The 23,672-nt window shown below is 38.0% G+C and overlaps 1 protein-coding gene across 1 annotated transcript; it reads left to right on the forward strand.

Moving 5' to 3' along the window:
* The first annotated feature begins 2,072 nt into the window (after positions 1–2,072).
* Positions 2,073–21,020, forward strand: LOC124721821 (BLOC-1-related complex subunit 6). The gene is made up of 6 exons (XM_047246941.1): positions 2,073–2,368; positions 2,455–2,830; positions 2,944–3,119; positions 3,218–3,301; positions 3,663–3,739; positions 20,571–21,020. Exons 1-6 carry the CDS (start codon positions 2,210–2,212, stop codon positions 20,620–20,622), a joined length of 924 nt encoding a protein of 307 aa, XP_047102897.1. The 5' UTR covers positions 2,073–2,209; the 3' UTR covers positions 20,623–21,020.
* Positions 21,021–23,672: the final 2,652 nt, after the last annotated feature.

The following is a 23,672-nucleotide window of genomic DNA, read 5'->3' on the forward strand; positions in this document are numbered from 1 at the left end:
CCACATTCAAGTCCGGGTCTTGCACAAATTTTCAACTTGACCCATTGATATACAAGCCAATGATAACTTTTCGTAAATTATGCCCACTAGCAGCTAGTATCTTTAATTTAATTGTGTCTTGATTCATAGTGGCTGCAGTATCAAAATTGTGTATGTTGTTTAAGACATGTCCAAAAGAACAGACACCACATGTATATAATTAAGACGATGATGGCCAATGATCCCTTCAGAGCAGGTGCACACCAGGCTCGAACTCTTATGGGAATTGCTGAGATGCCATGAGTAATGAGAATAATGAGCAAGGGCATTACATCAGTAGTGTGTGGTATAAATTGAGAATTTGGGTCTGACAGGAGGTGTGCTAGGGTAGTCTGTGCAGCTGTGGTGACCACTCTGTCCAGATGGCATAGCTGTTAGCGCATTTGCCTAATGAGCAGAAGACCCGGGTTCAAATCGCTGTTCAGCACAAATTTTCAAAATGGTTCAAATGGCTCTAAGCACTATGGGACTTAACATCCGAGGTCATCAGTCCCCTAGACTTAGAACTACTTAAACCTAACTAACTTAAGGACATCACACACACATCCATACCCGAGGCGGGATTCGAATCTGCGACCGTAGCAGCAGCGCAGTTCTGGACTGAAGCGCCTAGAACTGCTCGGCCACAACGGCCGGCCACAAATTTTGAACTTGCTTCATTGATATACATCAGTGCCAACTAGCAGCTAATGCCTTTAATTCCTTTGTGTCTTGATTCATAGTGGCTGCAGAATAGAAATGGTGTCAGTTCTTTTAGACACATATAAACTGATTTGAATTTCACTGATTGTTGTTCGAAGTCTCCAAACTTCGATGATGAGATCAGTTACAATGTTATCGTGCATGTAGTGGCTTACTCATTTGAAAAGATCAGCCGTCGTCAGCTGACGTCGATTGTCGGCGGAATCCACTGATATCGGTGCCACTGTGACCGCAGCCGATATTCTTTTTACCGATATGTATTGACATGGACAGTAAAACACGAGGAATGACGAGTACTCTGCAGCAATGGCCCGCACTGACTGGTACCGCCGTGCAGAAGCACGCTGCACAGTCGCTGCTGGAACGCTGATTATTTATCATGTATTACTGTTCCTGTTAATAAATATCAATAAAACTAATATCGCACTACACAAATCTCGAAGCGTTCTGTGGAATAGGCGCGTAAAATTCCGATTTAAAAACAATTTTGTTTGAAACGGAAAACAAACTGACGCATTCCGTCGACGCTGGGAATCGTATGACAGACGTGATGAACAGGATTTGTTTGGGCTGACGCCAGATACAAGTTGTAATAAAGAAATTGCAAATATCTGCCAAAACACGAGAGAAAATGTGCCTGACGACCCGTAGGAGAGGCACCCAGTATAAGTCAAGTTTTTGGTATACGTAAGTTCTGCACTTTCTGGCCGATTGGGAAATACCGAGTCATGGGAGGAACACGACTGAGTACCAGTCAAAAGAAATCGGACATGAGGATTTACGAACGACAATGGCTATTTGTACGTCTTCATGACCATTTGCGAATAATTTCCCCAGTCGTCAAGTTCGTCGTGTAACTCGCAAAGGAGATTAAAATGCGAATACTATCGTCGCTTAAGGAGTCACTGTTAGAGTTTTCTCTCTGTCTCACGCATTTTTTAATTTTTTTTTCTTTTACTTATTTTTTTTTTTAAGACAAACTGCGAATACAATCCACAGAAGAATTTCCTCCAATACGAGTTAGTGCCCTGAAATGAAATATCCTTTGCGAGAACGTAGCGGTTCGCCAATTAAATTTCTTTCTTAGACTGACAGTTGACGGGCCAGCTGTAGACTGAAACTGTATAGAGAGAGAGAGAGAGAGAGAGAGAGAGAGAGAGAGAGAGAGAGTGTGTGTGTGTCTACGATGGAGCGTGAAATCCAAGAAGACTTCCATGAGGAAAGCTAAACGGTCTTGCTCGTGTAATTTTGAAAGGAGCGAACCCACTCGTTGGCATACTAGTACTCGCACAGCCACACATCAGTGCGGGCTTGTCTATTTTGGTACAGAACATCTCTGGTCAAAGATGCAACCGCAGGGAACAGTCATTTGTTGAGCGGCGTGTTTTGCAGACGCTTAGGCTGTTTATTTGTGTCAGCTGTGATTTACTTGTTATATGACGCGCTAAGTAAAAGTGATAGGACAGCCATGGCAACATTTCCAGAAAAACGGAAAGATGAAGTTTCTCCATGCGAAAATGATTTCGGAACTTTTAATCCGGAATTTGCTACAGAATTATCCAACAAATTGGAACACATATCACCAAGAAACGAAGAAGTTTCTACGATTGATATGTACGATGATCGGGTAAGATTTTTGTGGCTATATATGGACGAATTATTGCCTGTATGAATATGTAAATGAATGAAATTTCACTTCTTTCGTTTTCTCAGCTGCACGAGATGACAGCTTCGTATTCAGAAATATCATTCGATTCGCTAACGTCACCTCCAGATGCTTCAATTTTTGAAAATCGCTCGTTTGGTGGGTCTCCGTGCTCAGACGAAATGGCTTGCAAGAAGAAGAGTGACTCGGACGGTGCAAGGTTTGAGCCGCAGGACAGCGATAATAAACGACCTGACAAGCTGGAGCTACAGAGGTGTGCTGAAAGTTCCGCGTTGCAGAAAAAGAATGTACAGTCTATTCATAAGACATTGCAGGATTTGCATTTGGAGGGCACTGTTACTACGGAAGGTGATATGGTGTTATTCGTTGCAGAAGACCTGGAAACCAAAATAAAACTCTCAAGTCCTATTACAAAGAAAGGTGGTATGTATTACATTTTAGCGTTCTTTTCTAACACTGAAAGTGCTAATGTGTGTTGTCAGTAGACCTACTGGTACTTCCATCGCTGATATTTGTGGTAACTGTAAACGTTACAGATACGCCTCCGTTTCCTGGATCGCGGATTTCAACTCCTTGTCTTTATAGACAAGCATTAATGCCACAGCTTCCTTCTGTTGATCCCAATGTTCTAAATGATTTGGAGCAGGAAGTGAGGAGGTTAGCTACATCTGTCGATACCCTAACAGAAAACCTAGCAGGGATTTTGCACAGTGTTGGTATACCTATTGAACACATTTGTGCTTGTTTATTTGTCTTAAACATGGAAGTCCAGAGTAATTATGGAATGAATATCTGTCCCTTTTGTTATAGGTATCAGCTATTACAGTTGAGTGTCTGGAAACATACAGGGATGCCGTTTGCAAAACATGTGATGCTGTTGATTCAAATATTAAGGTAAGTTAAAAAAAATGTTATCTCTAATATTTTGCCATAGTTATATAGTTTAGTTGTCAGTTGTGTAGTTCTCAATTGTATAGTTCAGTTCATTCCACAACTGTGAAAGATGAAAGGGAAAAAAATAGAATGACAGCATAGAAATGGAAGTTCATTCATAAAGAAGTGATGTTAATCAAGTAATCAAGTATGCTGTGAGCAAATAATATGCTATTTAAATTATTTGAACCAAGTGTTAAAGCACATGTGCTCTGTCTCTCCAACATTACTTTGAACTGGTATTCTATAATTTCTATACTATTGTTTGCCTGAATTCCTCGGTTTTATTTATTTGCTTTCTGTAATATTTTTCATGTTTTAGTTGATGTACCAGCTCATGGCTAAATGTGAAGAGCTGAGCAAGTTCATGACACGAATATACAAACTTTCTGAACAACTGTATCCTTTTGTTTCCGATGTACATTTACCTTTTCTAATAGTATCTCATAGTTTATGAAGGTAGAGTACTACTTAAATTTTTTAACTAGATTGTAACAGTCCCTAAGCACATTTACCTTCATTTCATATGCATAAGCATGTACAGTGGGTGTTTCAGCAATGCTACTGTCCAGTTTTGTCCTTTTGTAAGAAAAATTCTGTGTTTTCAGAAACCAATAATTTCTTTATTACTGTTGTACCTTGGTGACTCAGTAACAGATCACAAATCCAAAGGTCTCGGGTTCAGTCTCCAGTCACTCCTAGGATTTTTATGTGTCACTTATTGCTGCTGTCACCTCTGTCAATGTTTGTAGATGTGAAAAATGCCGAGTTGGACTGTGATTCAGAATACACATTAAACTGTAGGTTCCCCTATAATTGTCTGGGTAAGTCAGTTCAGAGGTTGGATGAAGGCAACAGCATACCACCTCCAACAAGACTGTGCCTATTAAAGTACAGTGGTGTTCGAAACAGTCTTCGGTTTTGGTGACTGCTTTACTTACTGTAACATGAACCACATATGCAATTCTTATTGTAAATTTACAGTGGTATTGAATTTGATACTAATGATCGCCAATAACATAAAAAGACACAAAGCTTTCATAGAAAATAAATTGCAGTTGGTGTAAAAATGGATTTTGTGATGCATATTTGAAAATAAGACTTTTCAAATTTTGCTTTCATTGCTGCTAATTATTTTAAGAGAAGCTTTACATTTATTAACATGGTCAATGGCATGGGCATGTTCTTAGAGCAGATGCAACAATAGAGACAAAGACTGGTTTTAGTTTGAAGAGTAAATAGTAAATGGCTGATAGGATGACACAGGAAGTGATAGCTAGACACCTTGCATGAAGATCTCATGCGTGCACCCTGACCAGACACAAGATAGCATAAAATGGTGACATACAGGCAAAACAGTGGACCCTGCCACCTGACTGGTGTGGCAATAAGAGTGGAATATCAGATACAGAAAGCTCTGCTGCCAGAGCAGACAGGGACTTCAGTTAAGGAATCGTAAGTGTTGCTTGGGTGGACCTACAGTTAGAAAATTGGCAGTACTCAACACTAGACACCTGTTTAGGCATGCACCACCCTCATGTGAAATATTCTTCTTCTTCCTTAGCATTTGTCCTTCATGCTATCAGGGTCCACTGTTTTGGCTGTCTTTCACCATTTTATCTGATCTTGTGTCTGGTCAGGGTGCAAGCATGAGATCTTGAAATCTTCGTGCAGCATGTCAAGCTACCATTTCCTGTATCGTCTTACTGGCCATTTATCATTTGCCTTTCAAACTAAAATCAGTCTTTGTCACTGTTGTTGCTCTAAGAACATGGCCATACCATTGTAGATGACTTTGTCATCTTATGTACTGTTGGTGCTCCTTCATATAACTTACAAACCTCATCATTTGTGACATGATTCTGCAGTGTTACTCCAGATGTCCATTTGAGAATCTTTATTTCCATGACAGCAGGTCACTGTTTCACTTCAGCATTCAGCACCATAAAGTGCAATTAAACAGATTACATATTGGTATACTTTAACAGTGTGTAGCTGCCTTGACTTTTCAGTGTTTTTCAATAAGCGGGCAGCACAAATAGCATCCGTCATCTTACATCCCATCACAGGTCCACATTGATTGGTGATGAGAGTGGTGAGACAGATCATTTGTCAGATCCTTTTATCAATGATGCTGAAGATCTCCATTGTTTGTGTTAGAAAATGTAACAAACAGTAGTTGCTACATTCACCTGGGTTATCCTTCTGCTTCCAAATTGGAACTGTTTTACTACAAGTCCTGTCAGCTCTCTTCAACAATTTTCTTTAAGAAAACTGTCAGCCATTCAGTTGAAGGTCCCACTGCATTTCCATTTTTCATTTTATGCAGAGTATCAGCTACCTCATCCTTGGTGCTTGGTACAGTGGGTACCTGTACAGGTGTTGACACTAGAACTGAAGCCTGTGAAAACTCCTCATTGCAGATTTTCGCAAAGTATTGCTGCCATCACTCTGCTACTTTCTTCCTAGTGGTGACAAGTTTGCATTTTCATTGTTAATTCCACAGGATTTTTCTGTCTGCTGTTTGTCTATCATGCTGTATTGAAAGTCTGTAGATTTCAAGCTCTCTAGTTGGTGTTTCAAGTTTATCATAAATTTCGCTCAGATGGGCCAATTGTGCTGCCACAACTGTCTTCTTTGCTGCACTCCTAGCTTCATGATAATCATTCCAACTTTTCCCTAACTTAGAAGCAAGGAACATTTGATATAGCTGCTTATGGCTCAATCTCGATATGTTGAACTCTTTTTGTCAATTAATTAAAAATATCATTCATTAACTAGCAATTCCTGTATTTTAAAACATTTGAACTTATTAGTAGGCTATTATGTGGCTGATGAGTTCAGTGCAGAGTCTGATTGAAAAATATTTTCTGTTTCTTACGTTGTGTACACTGTCATCAGTTTTTCGAATTTGACAGTAGGCATATTATATATTCTCAGATGATCTGGAAGTTGAATATCTCAGTAATAAATTAAATGCCGCTGTGTAGTTGTTAATATAATGACATATCCCACTTATATGTAATTATGCCCCAGCTTTTGCAAAAAAATTTGGGTTACTACCTTTGGTTATTGGATATTTGAATTTCTCATTACCTGGATTGAAAATATGTAAACATTACGACCACTCTTAACCATAATGTCCATGGCATTCCCTTCAGGATCCTTGCTAAGTAGTTATTTTCTGACATTTCCTCTATACATGCATTTGTCCTTCCTCTAAGGTTCACTTTTAAGGTGGAGCAGAATGAAAGGCGCATATGTTTAGTATGTGAGTACATTAACACTTTTAAATGAAAATGAAAATGTTTATCAGAATGCAGCTCGTGTACAGAAATGATGAGCATGTTGAGATACATATGACTGCACAGCTAGTGTAGTTTTCACATTTGTCCTAAATCCAAAAAGGAATTCAAATTGAAGTTGAAATCATGTTCTCACATTTCATTGCATGTAGAATGCAGGCTGCAGGTTGATTGGTACGTATTGTTCTTTCAGAGTTGAGAATACACTATTGGGGATTGCTTGAATTTATTATCAATTAATAAGAAGCAAAACAAGTGTTAGTCACTGACACTGTTAACTGTGGCTGCATCAAATAGGTACAGGCAGGGGAACAATAAAAATCACAGCTTTTATGAAACTCTCAGGTTTCAGGTAAAAATTCTTCGTTGTGACTCTCGTTTCTGACTTCTGTAGTATATAGAAACTAGCTATGAAACCATGGTACACACGCACAGACGTTTGATGATGTTGAATCTTAGACAAAACATTTACTTGTGTACTGCAAGCTTGTTGGCACCATCTTTGCTCAACATTTCTGTTTGCCTCATTTCTGAAGGGAGGCCTGAAAATAAGTTCCTTTTGGTGGTGTTTAAATAACAATAAATAAGCAAATATATAATTTAAAAAGGAATTGTCACTTACATAACTTACAAATTGAGATGTTGTTAATAGACTTTTGCTGGGAAAGTATCTATTTCCAACTCATTAGTTTTCTCACGAATGTATCAAACTGTTAGTAATCCATCCAGGTTGTGTAGGATATTTAGTAATCACTTCTTGTCATTACTTGGCAAGATAAATCAAACTTCTGTTGGCACAAGTAAAGTTTTATAACTCTTAAAAGCTGGTGTCCCGAAACAATTATACCACGTGCAGCTACATGAAACGAGCAAATATGAAACTGAATCAGTTATTAAATCAGTAAGAGTAAAGACTCCTGTGGGTATGATGAAATATCAAGTAGTAAGATGAAGATCAGTGCACCATATACTGCTTGTGTTCTGTGACCTGTGCAAAATGTATTTCAGATGTGGTCAGTTTCCTGGCAGATTGAAATACTCGTACCTTAAACCAGTTTTAAAAGAGGTGAAAGAGATGAAGATGACAATTACAGACCAGTTACTTTGTTATCGATGTTTTTTAAAATTATTGAGAATGTAACAATAAGAGAGCAGTGGAACTTCATGGTGCACGTAATTCATTGTCACACTTAGTTTGGTCCCAGAAAGGAGTATCTACAGAAATTGAAATTTATACTTTTTTGTGTTGGGTGCTAGTGGAGCTGAACAGTAGGCTGAGGACAGTAGTTTGTTGATTTAACAATAGCATTTAATAGTGTAGACCACATAGCACTTTAGCATAAATTGGTACATTATAGAATTTGGGGAAAAGCTCAACAATGTTCACTTCATATAAGGAAAGTAGGGAGCAGAAGATTGTCCTCCGGGGACAGTGTCAACAGACATATAAGAGCCTTGTCTTACTTCGGTCATGTAAAGTGTGTGCTGACAGTGTGTTCTGTTCTGCACCCATTGCTTTTACTTGATATGCATCAATCACCTACCATTAAACATAATTCACTTACTTATTTACTTACTTTTTCGGCCACACACACAGTCTGTCTTTGGCCCCACCAATCAGCCTCCTCGGTCCACATATTCTTCTCCAGCTAGTCTTTGTCATATTTGTATCCTCTTGGACCTCAGCCGTGGTCTTCCCCTGGATCTGTTGCCTGGGATGATATCGCCTTCTTGGCACACAACATGCCCAGACCCCTTTAGTCTCCTCTTCCCACACACAGCCATAATGCCCAGCAGTTTGTACAACTCCTGTGATTTGTGGTTTTTCCTTTTTCTTCAGTCATCTCCATCCTTCACTGCTATTGTGCATGATGTGGAATATAATGTAAATGATCTTGCTAATAGGGTAATTTGTAACAGCACATGGCTTTCAGAGAACAGATTAATGCTTAATTGCAACAAAACACATTGCATACAGCTTCTGACAGAACTCTTGTAAATATTGTTGCCTTAAGATGGTCAAACAGTCAGTGAAGTCAACAATGTTAAATTCCCAGGACTGAGGGCAGATGAAAAGCTTTCTTAAAAGTATCACGTTAAAGATCTTGTGCAGATATTGAATACTGCTGCCTTCACTATAAGCATAAGCCCAGTTGTCGCTGACGCTGAAATACAAAGGCTTGTTCACTTTGCTGGCTTTCGTACTGTCCCGTATGATTTCATTATTTGGGGGCATATATGTGGACTCGACAAGAATATTAGTACTCCAGAAAAGGGAAGTGAGACAGATCTGCAGTGTCAGCTCGTGAACTGCATGTAGGCCACTGTTTACATGTCTTGGAATTTGAATACTGGCATCCCTGTACATATATCTATACCAGCATACATACTCCGCAAGCCGACGTGTGACAAATGGCAGAGGGTACCACGTACCACAACTAGTCATTTCCTTTCCTGTTCCTTTTGCAAAGAGAGCAATGGGAAAAGTGATTGTTTATATGCCTCTGTAAGAGCCCTTGTTTCTCTTGTATTGCCTTTGTGCTCCTTACGTGAAATGTATGTTGGTGGCAGTAGATTCATTTTGCAGTCAGCTTCAAATGACAGTTCTCTTAATTTTCTCACTGGTACTTTGTGAACAGAACATTGTCTTCCCTCCAGGTATTTATATTTGAGTTCAAGAAGCATCTCAGTAATACTCACATGTTAATTGAACCTGCTAGTAGAAAATCTGGCAATTGCCTGTGGATTGTTTCCATGTTCTCTTTAAATCCGATCTGGTGGGGATCCCAAACACATGAGCGATGCTCAAGAATGGGTCACGCTAGTGTTCTAAACACTGTCTTCTTTACAGATGATCTACACTTTTCTTAAATTCTTCCAATAAACTGAAGTTGAGTATTTGCTTTCCCTGCTGCTGCCCTTATGTGCTCATTCTGTTTCATACCAATCTGCAACATTATGCCTAGATATTTAATTGATGTGACACTGTCAAGCAACACTGTAGGATATTTTTTGGTATTTGTGTGGCCTGTGTTATAACAGTTTTTTCTTTTTTGTACTAATTACCAGATAAAAAATCAGCATATCGATTTGCCATAGCTTCAGTGCCAAAGTTTTCAGATTTTAAATAAAACTTTTTTCAAAAACAAGTAAATATTGTGTTCTTGTAAAAAAAATGGGAAAGTGAACAGTGCTATTTTAATAATGACAGTGCCATTAGAAAGTAGCAACAAATACACGCCGTAAGAATTGGAACAGCATTGATTAAAAAGAGTGGTAGTCCCAACAAAGTTGTGACATTATATAAAGAGGAAACATTCACAAAATTCCTTGAGAAAGAAGGTAAATTTTTTTGATATACATACAGTTTTACTGACATGCTATTAACTTGGGATAGTAACTGAACCCTTACTTTTGTGATTACTTCAGGGTGAAAAATCGATATATTCCAAAAATGTAGATGCAGAAAACTCACCCACTTGTGACCTTTTGCTGTCACCATTGCTGAACCACTCATTTTCCCTTTGCAATCTTTGCAGGAGGCAATGAGACAGAGTTCTTTCAGCCTCAGGCTCATATCAGTTGAAATCTCCTGCTCCTTCCCCTTCATCAGAATGTTTCAATTTTTATTTGAAGTCTGTATTTCTTACTGAAATAATAGCAGTAAAAACTGAAAATTTATTTATTTCAGGAACTACTTATTTTGAGCAGTTTTAACAGTCAGGTTAAACTGAACTTGTAGAAAAGCTAGTGTAACAGAACTGGTTATTTCAGTGATGACTGCCATCCCTACAGCACACTGTCAGTGCTGTATTCAAACGTTACATGATTGTTTTCCCTACTTATCTGCATTAACTTACATTTTTCTACATTTAGAGCAAGCTGCCATTCATAACACCAATTAGAAATTTTGTCAAAGTCATTTTGTATCATCCTACAGCTATTCAACAATGATACCTTCCCGTACACCACAGCGTCATCAGCAAACAGCTCCAGATTGCTGCTTACACTGTCGATAAGATAATTTATTTTTGTAGAGAATAAGTGTTGTTATATCACGATTCCCTGGGGCATTCTGGGCAGTACCCTTGTCTCTGATGAACACTCGCCATTGAGGACAACATACTGATTTGTTTGTGCACTGTATTCAAATATTAAATTTAGTAGTTCTCAGTCGCTCATCAAAATATTAGCTGTGTGTTTACATTTCATGGCATGCAGTTGCAGCTGTAGCAGTTGTTAAGTTCTGACAAAGTTGTTTATTGCATCAGAAGTCTTCAAGCCACTCACTTATCTATGAACCTATTCCGTACGCATCGATGTTCTTTAACAACCTGCTAAAGGGTGCCGTGTCAAATGTCTTCTGTAAGTCTAGGAGTATGGAATATACCTGTTGCCCTTCAACCGTGGATCACAGGATCTCGTGTGAGAAAAGGGCAAGCGGAGTTTTGCATGTGCAGTGCATTCTAAATCTCTGCTGATTTGCGGACAAAGGCTTTTCCTTTTCAGGGAGATTTATTATATTCAAATTGAGAATACATTCAAGAATTATGCATGAAAGTGATGTTAACGATATTGGTCTATAATTTTGTGGTTGAGTTTGCTTATCCTTTTTGTATACAGGAATCACCTGCACTTTTTTAGTCACTTGGGTCTTTGTGGTGGGTGATAGATTAGTGATAAATGCGAGCTAAGTAAGGGGCCGGTACTGTGGAGCACTCTTAGCAAAACTGAATTAGCCTTTCATCTGGACCCGGCAACATATTTATTTTCAACTCTTTCGGGTGACACTCTATGCCAGAGATGCCTATTATTATGTCTTCCACACGGAAGTGTATGCAACTGTCAGATGATGGTATGTTTATATAATTCTCAAGTGTGAATGTTTTCTTAAACACTAAATTTAAAAACTTAAGCTTTCCTTTTGCTGTCTTCTATGGTTACACCAGAGTGGTCAACAAATTTCTGGATAAAAGCATTCGACCTGCTTTGCAATTTTATGCAGGACTAAAATTATCTTGGTTTTTTGACAAAATCTTTTGCTAAGGTATGACGTGGAAGTTGTTGTATGCTTTGCTCGTTGACCTTCTTACAAGCTCAGATTCCTGCTAACTTTTCCTGACACCATTCACGCATTCTGTTTTGAATTGGGAGTGCAACAGTCTTTGCTTCTTCAGTATTTTATGAAGTTTTGTTATTAAATCACAGTGGGTCTTTCCCACTCGTAATCAAGTTACTCAGCATGTACTCCTCCAGAGCGTGATTTACAGTCGATTTAAACTTTGTCCATAATTCCTCTATGTCTGTAGTATTGGAACTGAGTGATGTCCATTCACTGTCTAAGTGGGATGCTAGCAACTTGTGACGTTCGCCTGCTTTATTTCTTGATTGATGGTCCTTGGTCTCGACGTACTGCATTGCGATACTGGCTGAATAATGGGGAGTGGAAGTTCAACACTAACTACTTTAAATTATGTAACTTACAGGTGCACATTTGCGTTTCCTAGTTCTTTACTTTCATTGTTCACAACCCCACAATAATACACAGTTATGTGGCCAGTGCAGTATTGTTTAACATTTGATAAGTCTCATTAATAGATTGCAAGCAAACATCAACATACTGCTACAAGTGTTTACTGTTGGACATCTACGAGCAGTTAAAACCCAACCACACAGTTATTGTCGCATAATATGGTACATATTGAACAGATAGTGACATTGTTTTAGCACATCGCCTATTACACTTATTTCACAGTTAAGTGGGTGCATTGTTGTTGTTCTAACCAATACGGGTTCTTTGTCTGAAACTCGGCCATGGACTGACTGCTTCAGGCCCAAAAATCAGGCCCTTATACATCATCACAATAATAGGCACTGAAACTACAGATTGTTCAATGTTTAATTTACAGAAATTACAATTAAAACTTAACTCCTTCAATTAACTGCATACATCAGAAAATTGAATCTTTTTAACAGTTTCTTCTACTACAAAGGTTAAGCCATATTATTTGTTTAAATCGTGAAATTAACAAATATAGTTATGCAAACAATACTTTCGATGAAACTGAAAATTACTTTGGAATTAAGAGCTGGCTTTGCTAACATGTTTTCAAATAAAGCCAAACAAATTCTTTAAGAATACTGTTAGTTGTTCCTCCAAACATTTACAACTAAACAGGATTTGTATTTGTTTATAAGTCAACAATAGAATTTAAGTTACGAAACAATTACTGATATACCCTATAACAAAATATACTAACTAGTAATAGTCAAAATAAATTAGAAAATCAATTACATATACCTGGTGTTATATTCTTTAAAACTGAGGGCCAAACTTTCTCTTTTATGAAGATGCAGATTATACTCACTTAAGTTAATGGTAATTAGTTAAAAGTGAAAAAATGAATTTTAAGGAGGCAGATGGCTAAACAAGAGGGGAAATAAAAAACATCCCAGCTTGCTTCATCACAAACTGCTTCTCTGCTCTTTCTAGCAAAAATACTCTCCTATGATGACATCATGACCACTACTTCCTGTCTCTATACTGGCACTTTTGATAAGGTCAGGTCCGTTTGTAGCCACAAGGACTAAAACATTTCCATTGTGTGCAGACTGTCAAATGAGCTACTCAATAAAGATTTCAGAAAACATTTTCAAGACTACTTTACACGACTGTCTGTCCATAATAGCTGTAATGAGTCCATAGACATCCCAGTCAATACTCGGTAGGTTAAAGTTGCCCCCATCTAATGTTGCATGCGCTGGGTACTTCCATGTTACTGAGTGTAAATGTCCTTTGTCGTAGTGGAATCAGGTGGCAGTAAAAACATCCAACAACTAACTTCTGTTGCACAGAACACAACTGACTTGTGTTCACCTAAGCCTGTTGCTTGCGTCCAGATAACTTCACAGTTAGACTCAATGTCCACCTTGATGGACACAATGTTTTCATTGACTGCAATGAACACTTCCCCTCCTATTGGGTTCTGATCTGTCTTTTTGATAAATATTCCACACCTCACTAAATATTTTGGAGTTTTGTACATTGGGTTTCAGCCACTATTGGTTTTGAGAATAATTTGAGTGTGACAACTTTTCTGGAGAGCAATAAATTCAGGAACTTTTTTATGACTACTTTGACAATTTGCTGTTAAAGTTTTGTCAGTTGAAATGTCTTTACTTTGTATGTGATCTTGGTTTGCTCTCTATTTAATGGCTGGCGAACATTAATGAGAGGCTCTTAAACTATTGCCTAGCCTTAAAAAACACTCGTGTGTACTCCACAAGTACTCTGCTACCCAAGTAGCTGCTTCCTTTGTTAGTGTATATTCCCTCATGGGGTTTGTTGTTGACAGAACTGACTCATTCAAAAGAAAGTGCAATATTCATTCAGTGAACACTTGATGGAAAAATGATTTGCATGGCTGGCCAGAATGGCCGAGCGGTTCTTGGCACTACAGTCTGGAACCACGTGACCGCCATGGTCACAGGTTCGAATCCTGCATCGGGCATGAATGTGTGTGATGTCCTTAGGTTAGTTAGGTTTAAGTAGTTCTAAGTTGTAGAGGACTTATGACCTCAGCAGTTGAATCCCATAGTGCTCAGAGCCATTTGAACCACTTTTTTGATTTGTCTTAAGCATTGCTCAGAAATATGTGCACTATTCAGAAAGTTTCATTTCCAATAGCCCTCCAGCAGAACTAGAAAAACAGAGTGATAAACCCCAAGACTTCAGATCTAAATTAAAAGGTCTCCCTGTGGCACACTGCTTCTGTTGCATACAGGAGTACCTCACTGTAGTTGAAAATGTTTCTCTCTAATATGTTTGTTTTTTATACTCTCACAATTTCTGTTTGTTTTCTTTTAATTCCTTAGTTTCTTTCACTTGTAACGTTCATAATCAGCATTTTGTGAACCGTATACAGACTTGTTTCCTGACGACTTAGCTTTGGCTTGTATTGTCTCAGAGAATGAATAGATATCCCAGTGAATAATGACCTGTAGTTGCAATATTTTATTATTGTGGTGTGTTCACAAAGACACAATCACAAGGAAAAAAAACCATGCACATACATAGTCAGTATGGTTATTAATTACAAACATTATGATGATGTCTAACCTGCTCCCTGTATCCACTGAATCTTGTGTGATTAAGTGAAGAATTCCTCCATGTAGAAATTCATCTCTCAGGGATGCCACCCAGCAGTTGGATTTTTGTAATTTTTTAATGTCAGTCTTCCAAAGTAAGTCAATTCAACTCTCTGAAATTTTTGAGAAAACTGACTTTCAAGTTTTCCAAGGGACTTTAATTCCCTAAAATTATGGCGAATTCCTTGATTGCCAGCATGGCTCAGCTGGTGCCATTGGAGAACGGCAATCGTATAATCAATGGATCGCTTGTTTGACTCTTGCTGCGGTCTCTTTTCTCCCAGTTTGAATACCTCCACATTAGTATATAAAACTGATCAAACATATCCTAACCAACACATATCCTATCATTATTTTTTAAGAAAAATGCATATCTTCTTGTTCCTAATTACATATCACATCCAAAATTCCAGTGTTCATTGCAAATATAAATTCTTGATTATCAATATTACATGTAAGATCATTAATAAATTTTGATATTTTTTAATTTAAATAATCTTTTATAAAATATCAATGATCAAGAATTTATATTTTCAGTGCATGTGATATGTAATTAGAAACTAGAAGACGTGTGTTTGTCATTAAAAAATGGTGATTAGATGTATGTTAATTTTCACGTATTTGATGAATTTCATATTTAAATGATGTAGGCATTCGAATTGGGGGTGAGGGGGAGCTATAGCGAGATTCAAACTAGCAATCCATTGATTACCCAATTACCACTCGGTGACACTACAATGTTAGCCATGTGACCTGTCATCAATTTTTGCCACAGCTTCAGTTAATTACCGTTCTTCAGAAATCTTCAACTTTGATTTTCTTGAGAATTTTTTGGAGTTACATCAAACTGCCATGGAATATCAATATTTGAATTCTGAATATTACACGTGATAAATATAATTGCCAGGTGGTCTCCTTGTCAGTGATTTCATTATAAAATCATAATTGTGGTTCTATTGTAGTTACGAAATGAATCTGATTGTCTAAACCTACAATTAACATCACCCATTAATGAATCTGATGAATCATGTGATCTTAGATTTTTTCTTCTGTAGTATGTGGCCAGAACAACTATACCTACTGATAGAGTTCGCTACTGTTAGGAAAGTAAAGTGTATAGCTTGAGGTTACTTCACTTTATATTATTCATGAGACATCTTCTGCTGTGATATTGGAGTGTATGAACCAAATGTTTTATGATTTTGTGAGTATGTGAAGTTCTGTACATCTACAGTACATAGATTATGCCGTAAATGGAAGATCATATTTTTTGCATTTTGTTTGCATAATTCACATATTTTTGTGTCAGTTGATTTTTACAAACTTGTCACAGAAGAACATTAGCACTGTATAAGTTAGTAGGGGAGGGGCAGTAATTACATGCAGCCACTGCACTGAAAGCTGTCAGTGTTGGGGAAAGATTGGTAAATATTCAGAAAGAAGGAATGTGGAAAATACCAAATTAGAAATGGCATAAAATGTGTACACTTTCCACTAAATTAGTGTAGGCTGAATTAATGTTATGTATAAGGAAGCATTTTACAGGAATGATCAAGAGCTCATAAATTGGTGAAAACACAGCAATAACTTATAAGTCCAGATTAAATTTTCATAAATCCAACACCAACTTCAGTTAACTTCCCTGATCTCTTCACAAGATTATGTTTAGCTATTCAGGGAACCTCATGAGGATAGCACTGTTCATAATGCGAGTAATAAATTTTTCTTTTGTCAGGTTTCTGTAGGTCTTGCACCTCACCCAACCCTACAGATGAAAATGTAATGATCTTGGAAAACTTTATGGCAAATGAACATGAATGGTGTGACTGGTTTATCAAACAGGGGTTGTTGAATTTAGATTTGTAATGAGTGGAATATTCTATACAGGGTGTTCAAAAATTCAGTGTCCAAATTAGCAGGGATGATGATGGAGACAAAAATGAATATATTTTGTAAAGCAACCATGTGTCATAAACAGATGTTGTTGGAGTACTGAGTGTGCAGGAAGTTACTGTGTGTGATTGAGAATAAAACAGTGCTAAATGTTTTTCATTGATTTATTGTTCCGATCACTATTACATTACAATAAAGGTTCGAAATGAGCACCCATAACCTCAGTGCAGGGTCAGTATCGATGTAGCAGTGAGTCCCATGTTTGCAGGAAAAATCACGGTGTGTTTTGTGTTTGTGTGGCTGTCGTAAGAATTCTTGCAACCAATTCTATTTATGAGTTAACAGGGGTAGAATACACTTTGGCTTTCATGTAGCCCCGGAGAAAGAACTCTAATGGGGCAAAGACCTTGCAGGCCAGTGTACAGATCCTCCCTGGTCGATCAACGATTGGCAAAATTAGTGGTTATTACTGCTCGGACTAGTTCTGCAAAGTGCGTTGGGCCCCAATCATGCTGAAACCACTTCATCTTCCTGATATCTAGCTGTACCTCCTCGAATATCATTGTCAGGTGAGCATCAAAGAATACTCTGTACATGTCTTGCAGTTTGCCCCATGTGTAGTGCTTCATGTTAACCCTGCAACTGTCATGGAGGCACTACTGCTACCCAATTTTTAGTAATTCAGTGTTGCAACATTCTATATATCATAAACTAACATTTGGTGTAAGTTTGCCTTGAAAATGGCGGGGTGTTCTCCCGCCGAAATATCGGCGGTCGCTGAAAGTGTTACCTGGCTGAATTCCCGGAAGTTATTTGAAACTTTTATTTGATCCACTCACGTATTGCCTATGCATTCTCAGTGCTCATGCAATATAGGTTTCTGACAAATGGTTGCTTTACGATTTTTTGCCTCCTGTATCATCCTTGTTAGTTTGAGCACTGAAGATTTGAACACCCTGTATTTAATTTTAATGCTGTATGACATCCTCAGTTTTGAATCTAAGGAAAACTCTTCAGATAAAAGTGCCAACTCAGTTTATAGAAAGTGTCCATACTTGGTCCTTGTAAGACAATTTGGTAAAATATTAGACTCAGTTAAAAGTTGTCAAGCCCACCTACTTGTGGGAGAGGAACACCTATTCATGTAGCAGTTGTTTTTGTGCTAATGGAAGGAATGTTCTATTGGCTGCAAAATGACTTGTGCTTTATTGACATTTTATTCAATTGCTTTTCGGGAAGAAATACGTGTGCTACTAATTGTGCTAGTCTGGTAAAGGTCTCTGAAAACATAAATGATATTCTGAATCTGGTACTCTGAAGTTAGGTACATCTTGTTGATTATCTTCAGAAATAACAAGAGTAATTCCATTTTAAAATACCGTATCGTAGCTGATGAAAATTTCTTGTTTTGTCAGCCAGGTAACAACATTCTCTTTAAGAAGCATTTCAACAAGTTTCTTGTTTACGTCATCAGATGAAGACTGAATTCCAGTATTACTTGGCTAATAGCCCAAGAAAAATACATTTGTGAAAAACACTGAGAAAGTCTGCATTGTCACATGCTGAACCAAGATATTCAGTATTTGTGTGTGTGCATGCAATTTTTTTTTTTTTAATATGTATATTACCACACAACCAGCCTGAAACTGCAGTCCAATATAATTCAGATGCTAGAGCAAAGAGTATTGGTCTTCAGTTTAAGACTTATGCATAGACATTGGCACTCCACTAATTGCATTCCAGCAGCCATATTTACGCACACTGAAAATTGGATGCATACTTCTATGAACTTTAAAGATTGAAATTTTCCCAAAAATTACCCTCTGAAATGATTATCTTTCTCTCTGAAATACCATAACTGTCCAGAATATGTATTTTGGATACTCTTTTCTATGGACCACACAAGATGGTGCACTGGTTAAAACAATCGAGCCACATTTGGGAGAAGAATAGTTTAAACTACTGTCTTGCTATATGCAAAGTGGGTTCTGGCATCATTCGTTTGAAGAAGATGAAGTAGACCAAGCGAGGAGGCGCAGTGGTTAGCTCACTGGACTCGCATTCTAGAGGACGACAGTTCAATCCTACATCCGGCCATCCTGATTTAAGTTTTCTGTGATTTACCTTAATCACTCCAGGCAAATGCTGAGATGGTTCCTTTGAAAGGGCATGGCCGACTTCCTTCCCGGTCCTTCCCTAATCTGATGAGATGGATGATCACTTTCTGTGCAGGAATGGAGAACACTGCCACGCATGCTCCAATTGACCTGCTCCATTCCAAAGGTTCTGGCTGTACTGTTTTCACTGCAACTCTCGTGCTCTTGAGCATATCTGTTCATGTACTGAAGGGTCCTTTCTCATATGCAGTGACTCCTTGAGCAGTTTGCAAGCTCTCAACCAGTCTTACCATTGCCATCCCTTGGTCATTGCTATCCAGGATTCCCTGCATGCACTCAGACAATGTGTACACTCAGTGACCTTTGTCTGGGCCCCAGGCCTCATCAAGATCCCAGGGAATGAAGTCGTTGATAGTCTGGCCAAACTGGTCACCATTAAACTGACTCTTGAGATCAGTATTCTGGAAACAGACCTCTGATCAGTATTGTGCCATCAAGTTCCAGGAATCTGGAATACGGAATGGCTCACTCTGACTTCCTCAGACTAACCACGAGTGATAAAGGAGACTACGAATATGTCGACATCCTCCATGGAGGCCTCTCGTGAGGAATCTACCATCCTTTGCTGGCTCCACATCAGTCATATTTGGCTGATTTGTAGTAATCTCCTCCATTGCGAGGACCTGCCCCACTGTCATTGTGGTTCCAGTTTGACAGAGGTCCACATTTTGCTGGACTATCCCAACCTAGCCAGCCTGTGGCTACCCTAACTAGCTACCCCTGGTGTTAGGAGACAATGTCTCAGTGGCTGACTTAGTTTTATGTTTTATTCATAAAGGAGACTTTTACCAGTCTTTTTAAGGGAGAGCTACTTAACCTTATAGGCCCATTGAGTGGTTGGCTGAACACTCTGTTGCCTGCTGTGCCCAGACTGGGCTGTGGCTGTCTGGGTTTGGTGGTCCAGCCTGATCTTTGACCTTCATGCTCTTTTACTCTTCTTCTCCCCTCTTGTGTGGTCTGTTAGACTTGTTCATCTTTTGTCTCCGTGTGCTTCTCTTGCCCTATCCATGTTCCTAGCCCTTCCTAGGCAATTTCTGAGTGGAATATCTCTGGTAAGTGCCAGGGGGTGTGGACCGTGTGTCCCCTCATTGCCCACCAGTTTCAGGGATTTCCGGCTGCTCCCTAGATGGGGCACCTTGCCTGCCTTTCTTCCTCTGTCCTCTTTTCTTCTTTTTGTCCCATATCTTGTCTTTGTTGATCTTCTGTAGACCTTGGGGTTGGGTTTTGCATGGTAGGCTATCTCTGCTCTACAGTCATACAGACCTGTCTGTTCGAGGAAAAAGGGACTGATGACCTAGAAGTTTAGTCCCTTTAATCAACCAACCAAGCAAGCAAGCCAAAGGTTCCTACAGTCATCAAGGAATGTAAGATCTGAAGGGGAATCTTAAAATATTGAAACCAGTCATCTGAAAATAAAACTAAACAGTTTAAATGCAGTCATGACTGTGTGTATTGAAATAATTTATAATATTAAGAGATCACTGTTTCTCCTGGAACAATGTTCCAAAAATCTTTAAATATGTGCCAAAAGGCCATCTTCCTTTCTTTCTCTTGTACTCAAAATAGCAATAAAATTGTTTATATGGTTGTCATTTGTTAGACTGATATATGGAATTGTTCTCTGCCTTGTATAAGCATGTTACTCTAAACAACACACTGTGTCATTTTGAAATTTATTGTATGTTGAATTCCTTATGGTATAACCAGAAAGGCGATCAAGAAACTACTAGATTTATTTGAGAATGCTGTCAGTACATAATGATATGGCACAGAAAATTGTCACCAAGTATTTAAAAGATTTTTAAATATGGCTTGATTTCTGTGGAAACATATGCCAGCTAATAGTGAGTGTATGAATCAAGAAATATTCATATAAAGCTGGAACTACTTTAGGATGTGTACAAAATTTTTTATTAGCTCATGTCATCCAGTTCAATGTTTCACCAAAGCTATTTTGTCTTTGTTTACACATAATAGTAATTAGAGAACCTCTGTCACTGTACTGAGAGAAAATTATGCAGCACTTTGTTTAAACAGTCTGTGATAAATAATTTTATGAAATACATGGAATTTGAGCTCTGTTATTTATCTGTTGGTGTTTTAAAACTTTATTAAGTTAATTTAAATTCTAAATAAGCACATGAAACTGTAGTGTGATGTATGAATTATACATTTCTCTGTATAGACTTTCTTATTCCTTTCTATATCTCTGAATTGTTATTAATAGTATTGTGAATGTTAAAAGTGATCTCTGTAAGACACACAGTATTAAAAATGTTACCTAATCACTATACTGTTTTGCATTTATGAACTTTCCCATTTCTGAACTTTTCCACATGTTGAGGAGTACCCCACTAAATAATTTGCATAACTAACATACTTGTGGTCCCCTGCTGAAGGAAAATATTTGATTCTAGGGCTTAGCAGTGTTTCATTTTATTTCTGTATTTGCAAAAGTCTGGTAGTGGTGATATACATAGTACACTGATATAATTGTTGGAAATATTGACACTGGAATATTGTCAGTTTCATTTATGACAGTACCTTCCATTTTTCACAATTTATCAGATAGATTATTTTTTGACTAATTGTTGAACTTTATTAGCCAGTTTGTAAATTTTTCGACAGGTCTTTCTTGATATGAGATATAATAATTACGTATCAAATTTTCTATGATAGAGATAATATTTTCAAATATTTTCCCTTCCTTGTACTGGGTTATGGCTCCCACACAGTTATATTCCATTTGCTATTAAAATGATTTGATTTTTTTTTATGTCTAGATTTATGTGAATCACTTCATTTGCATTACTCTACTTTTCCGCAAGAAATTTTTTTAGTCATGAACAGGGCAAAATAGTTTGAAATATAATGGATGTTTTTTGGTAGTCATTTAAATATCCGAAAACCAAAGAACACTGCAGAAATGGGCACAACAGTACATACTGTACATATATTAAACACTATGTATTTTTGTATTGATGAGACATTGAGTTTTTAACATTACCTTTTAATGAGACACACCATTAATTCAGATGAAATGATATTTGATTCTTACGCATTTGAAGTGAGGCATATATTTTTAGAGAAGTAGGTCCGTAACTGGAAGTTCGTCAAAAATGTCCAATTTACCCATCTTCAGACAACATACTGAAGTCTACTGGGTATATTCCGAACATCATATAGAATGATTCCACTGGCTTGCTGCTGAGTGTCCTAGATACCTCTTGGCGTGGCAGCATGCCTCTGACACAATGCTCCAGTTATCCTGTTCCACGTATAGGTGATGTACTGGTTGCAAAGCATGTACTAGACTGGAGCATTGCATTTTGGTACGCTCACATTGCACAAATCAGCATCCTGAATAAGCAGCCTGCACGAACAAAGTTGTGCATTATTTGTGTTATTCTTACTCTTGTGTATGTGCTTTGTGTAGCTTTGTTCTTTCTTAAAATGAGTGCCAAAGTGTCTACTCACTGTTTAGCCAGTTCTTGTCTTCTTTCTGTTTTTTGATTTTTACTTTCCCAAAATTCTCCCAGTAAACTGAAGTTAACCATTCGCCTTTCCTACCACAATCTTCGCATGCTTGTTCCATATCATATCCCTTTGCAGCACTACACCCACATATTTAAATGATGTGACTGTGTCAAGCAGGACACTACTAATGCTGTATCTGAATATTATGGGTTTGTTTTTCCTTCTTATATGTGTTAACTTACATTTTCCTACATTTAGAGCCAGCTGCCATTTATCAAACCAACAAAAAATTTTTGTCTAAGTCATCTTGTATCGTCCTACAGTCACTCAACTTAAACTCCTTCTCGTCCGTAAATGACTGTAGATTGCTGCCCACCCTGTCTGTCAGAGAATTTATGTATGTAGGAAACAATAGCGGTCTTGTCACACTTCTCTGGGGCACTCCTGATGACAACTTTGGCTCTGATAAACACTTGCTGCCTAGGTTCTATTACTTAAGTTTTTGAGTGACTCAGATAACTTTGTTAAGTCTGCTGCGGGGCACCATGTAAAATCTAAAAATATGGAATCCTTGTAGGCATCTGTTAGTGACTTCCCAAATGACACTCACTTCCTAGCCCATGGAGGATTGCACTTGTGATACCAGGAGCTGCATGGTACTCACCGTATGTTACTCTCCAATTTGGTGCTTACTCTTCCCACTTCATCTTTATTTTATGAAATACAACAGGTATGTTCTTATTTTTAAATTATATGTATTATTTTAAAGATATTTCTGTATCTGTAGCTGTTGTAGAGATTTGATTGAGCCTTCTGGCTATGCGTGTTATTAACCTTATGTTGCTTATTTCTTGGGCCCATGGGACACTTTGGCACTGTTGCATTTGGTGAGTATTGCAGTCCATTGCAATTTTTGAATTAATTCAGTGGGGCCATATGTTTTACTGTCTTTTCTGCACTATATGACATGAAATGGAAATGTTCTGCAAATTGCTTACCGGTAAGCCTTGATCAGTTCTCCCTGTTCAAATGTAATGATCCTCTGTGCATGTGTTTTCTGCCTGTTTCTGAAGTTCTAGATGATTACCATTTTGATCACTTAAAGTAAGACCATTGAGCACTTGCTAGTTGCTGAGGCGCTCCTATTTGTTACTAATATATCTGTATTGTTGCTCACATCTGCTCTGTGATTGTATGTGGTTGCCTTCTCATTTTTCCAACTCTTGTTCTTGTGTGACTTGGACCCTGTCATCAGTCCTATGGCAGTGCTATAAATCTGATATCACGTTAATGTCTGCTACTTGCAGTAGATACCTCAGGCAAATTGGGGAG

This window comes from Schistocerca piceifrons, chromosome X, assembly GCF_021461385.2.
Source record: "Schistocerca piceifrons isolate TAMUIC-IGC-003096 chromosome X, iqSchPice1.1, whole genome shotgun sequence".
NCBI lineage: Eukaryota > Metazoa > Arthropoda > Insecta > Orthoptera > Acrididae > Schistocerca > Schistocerca piceifrons.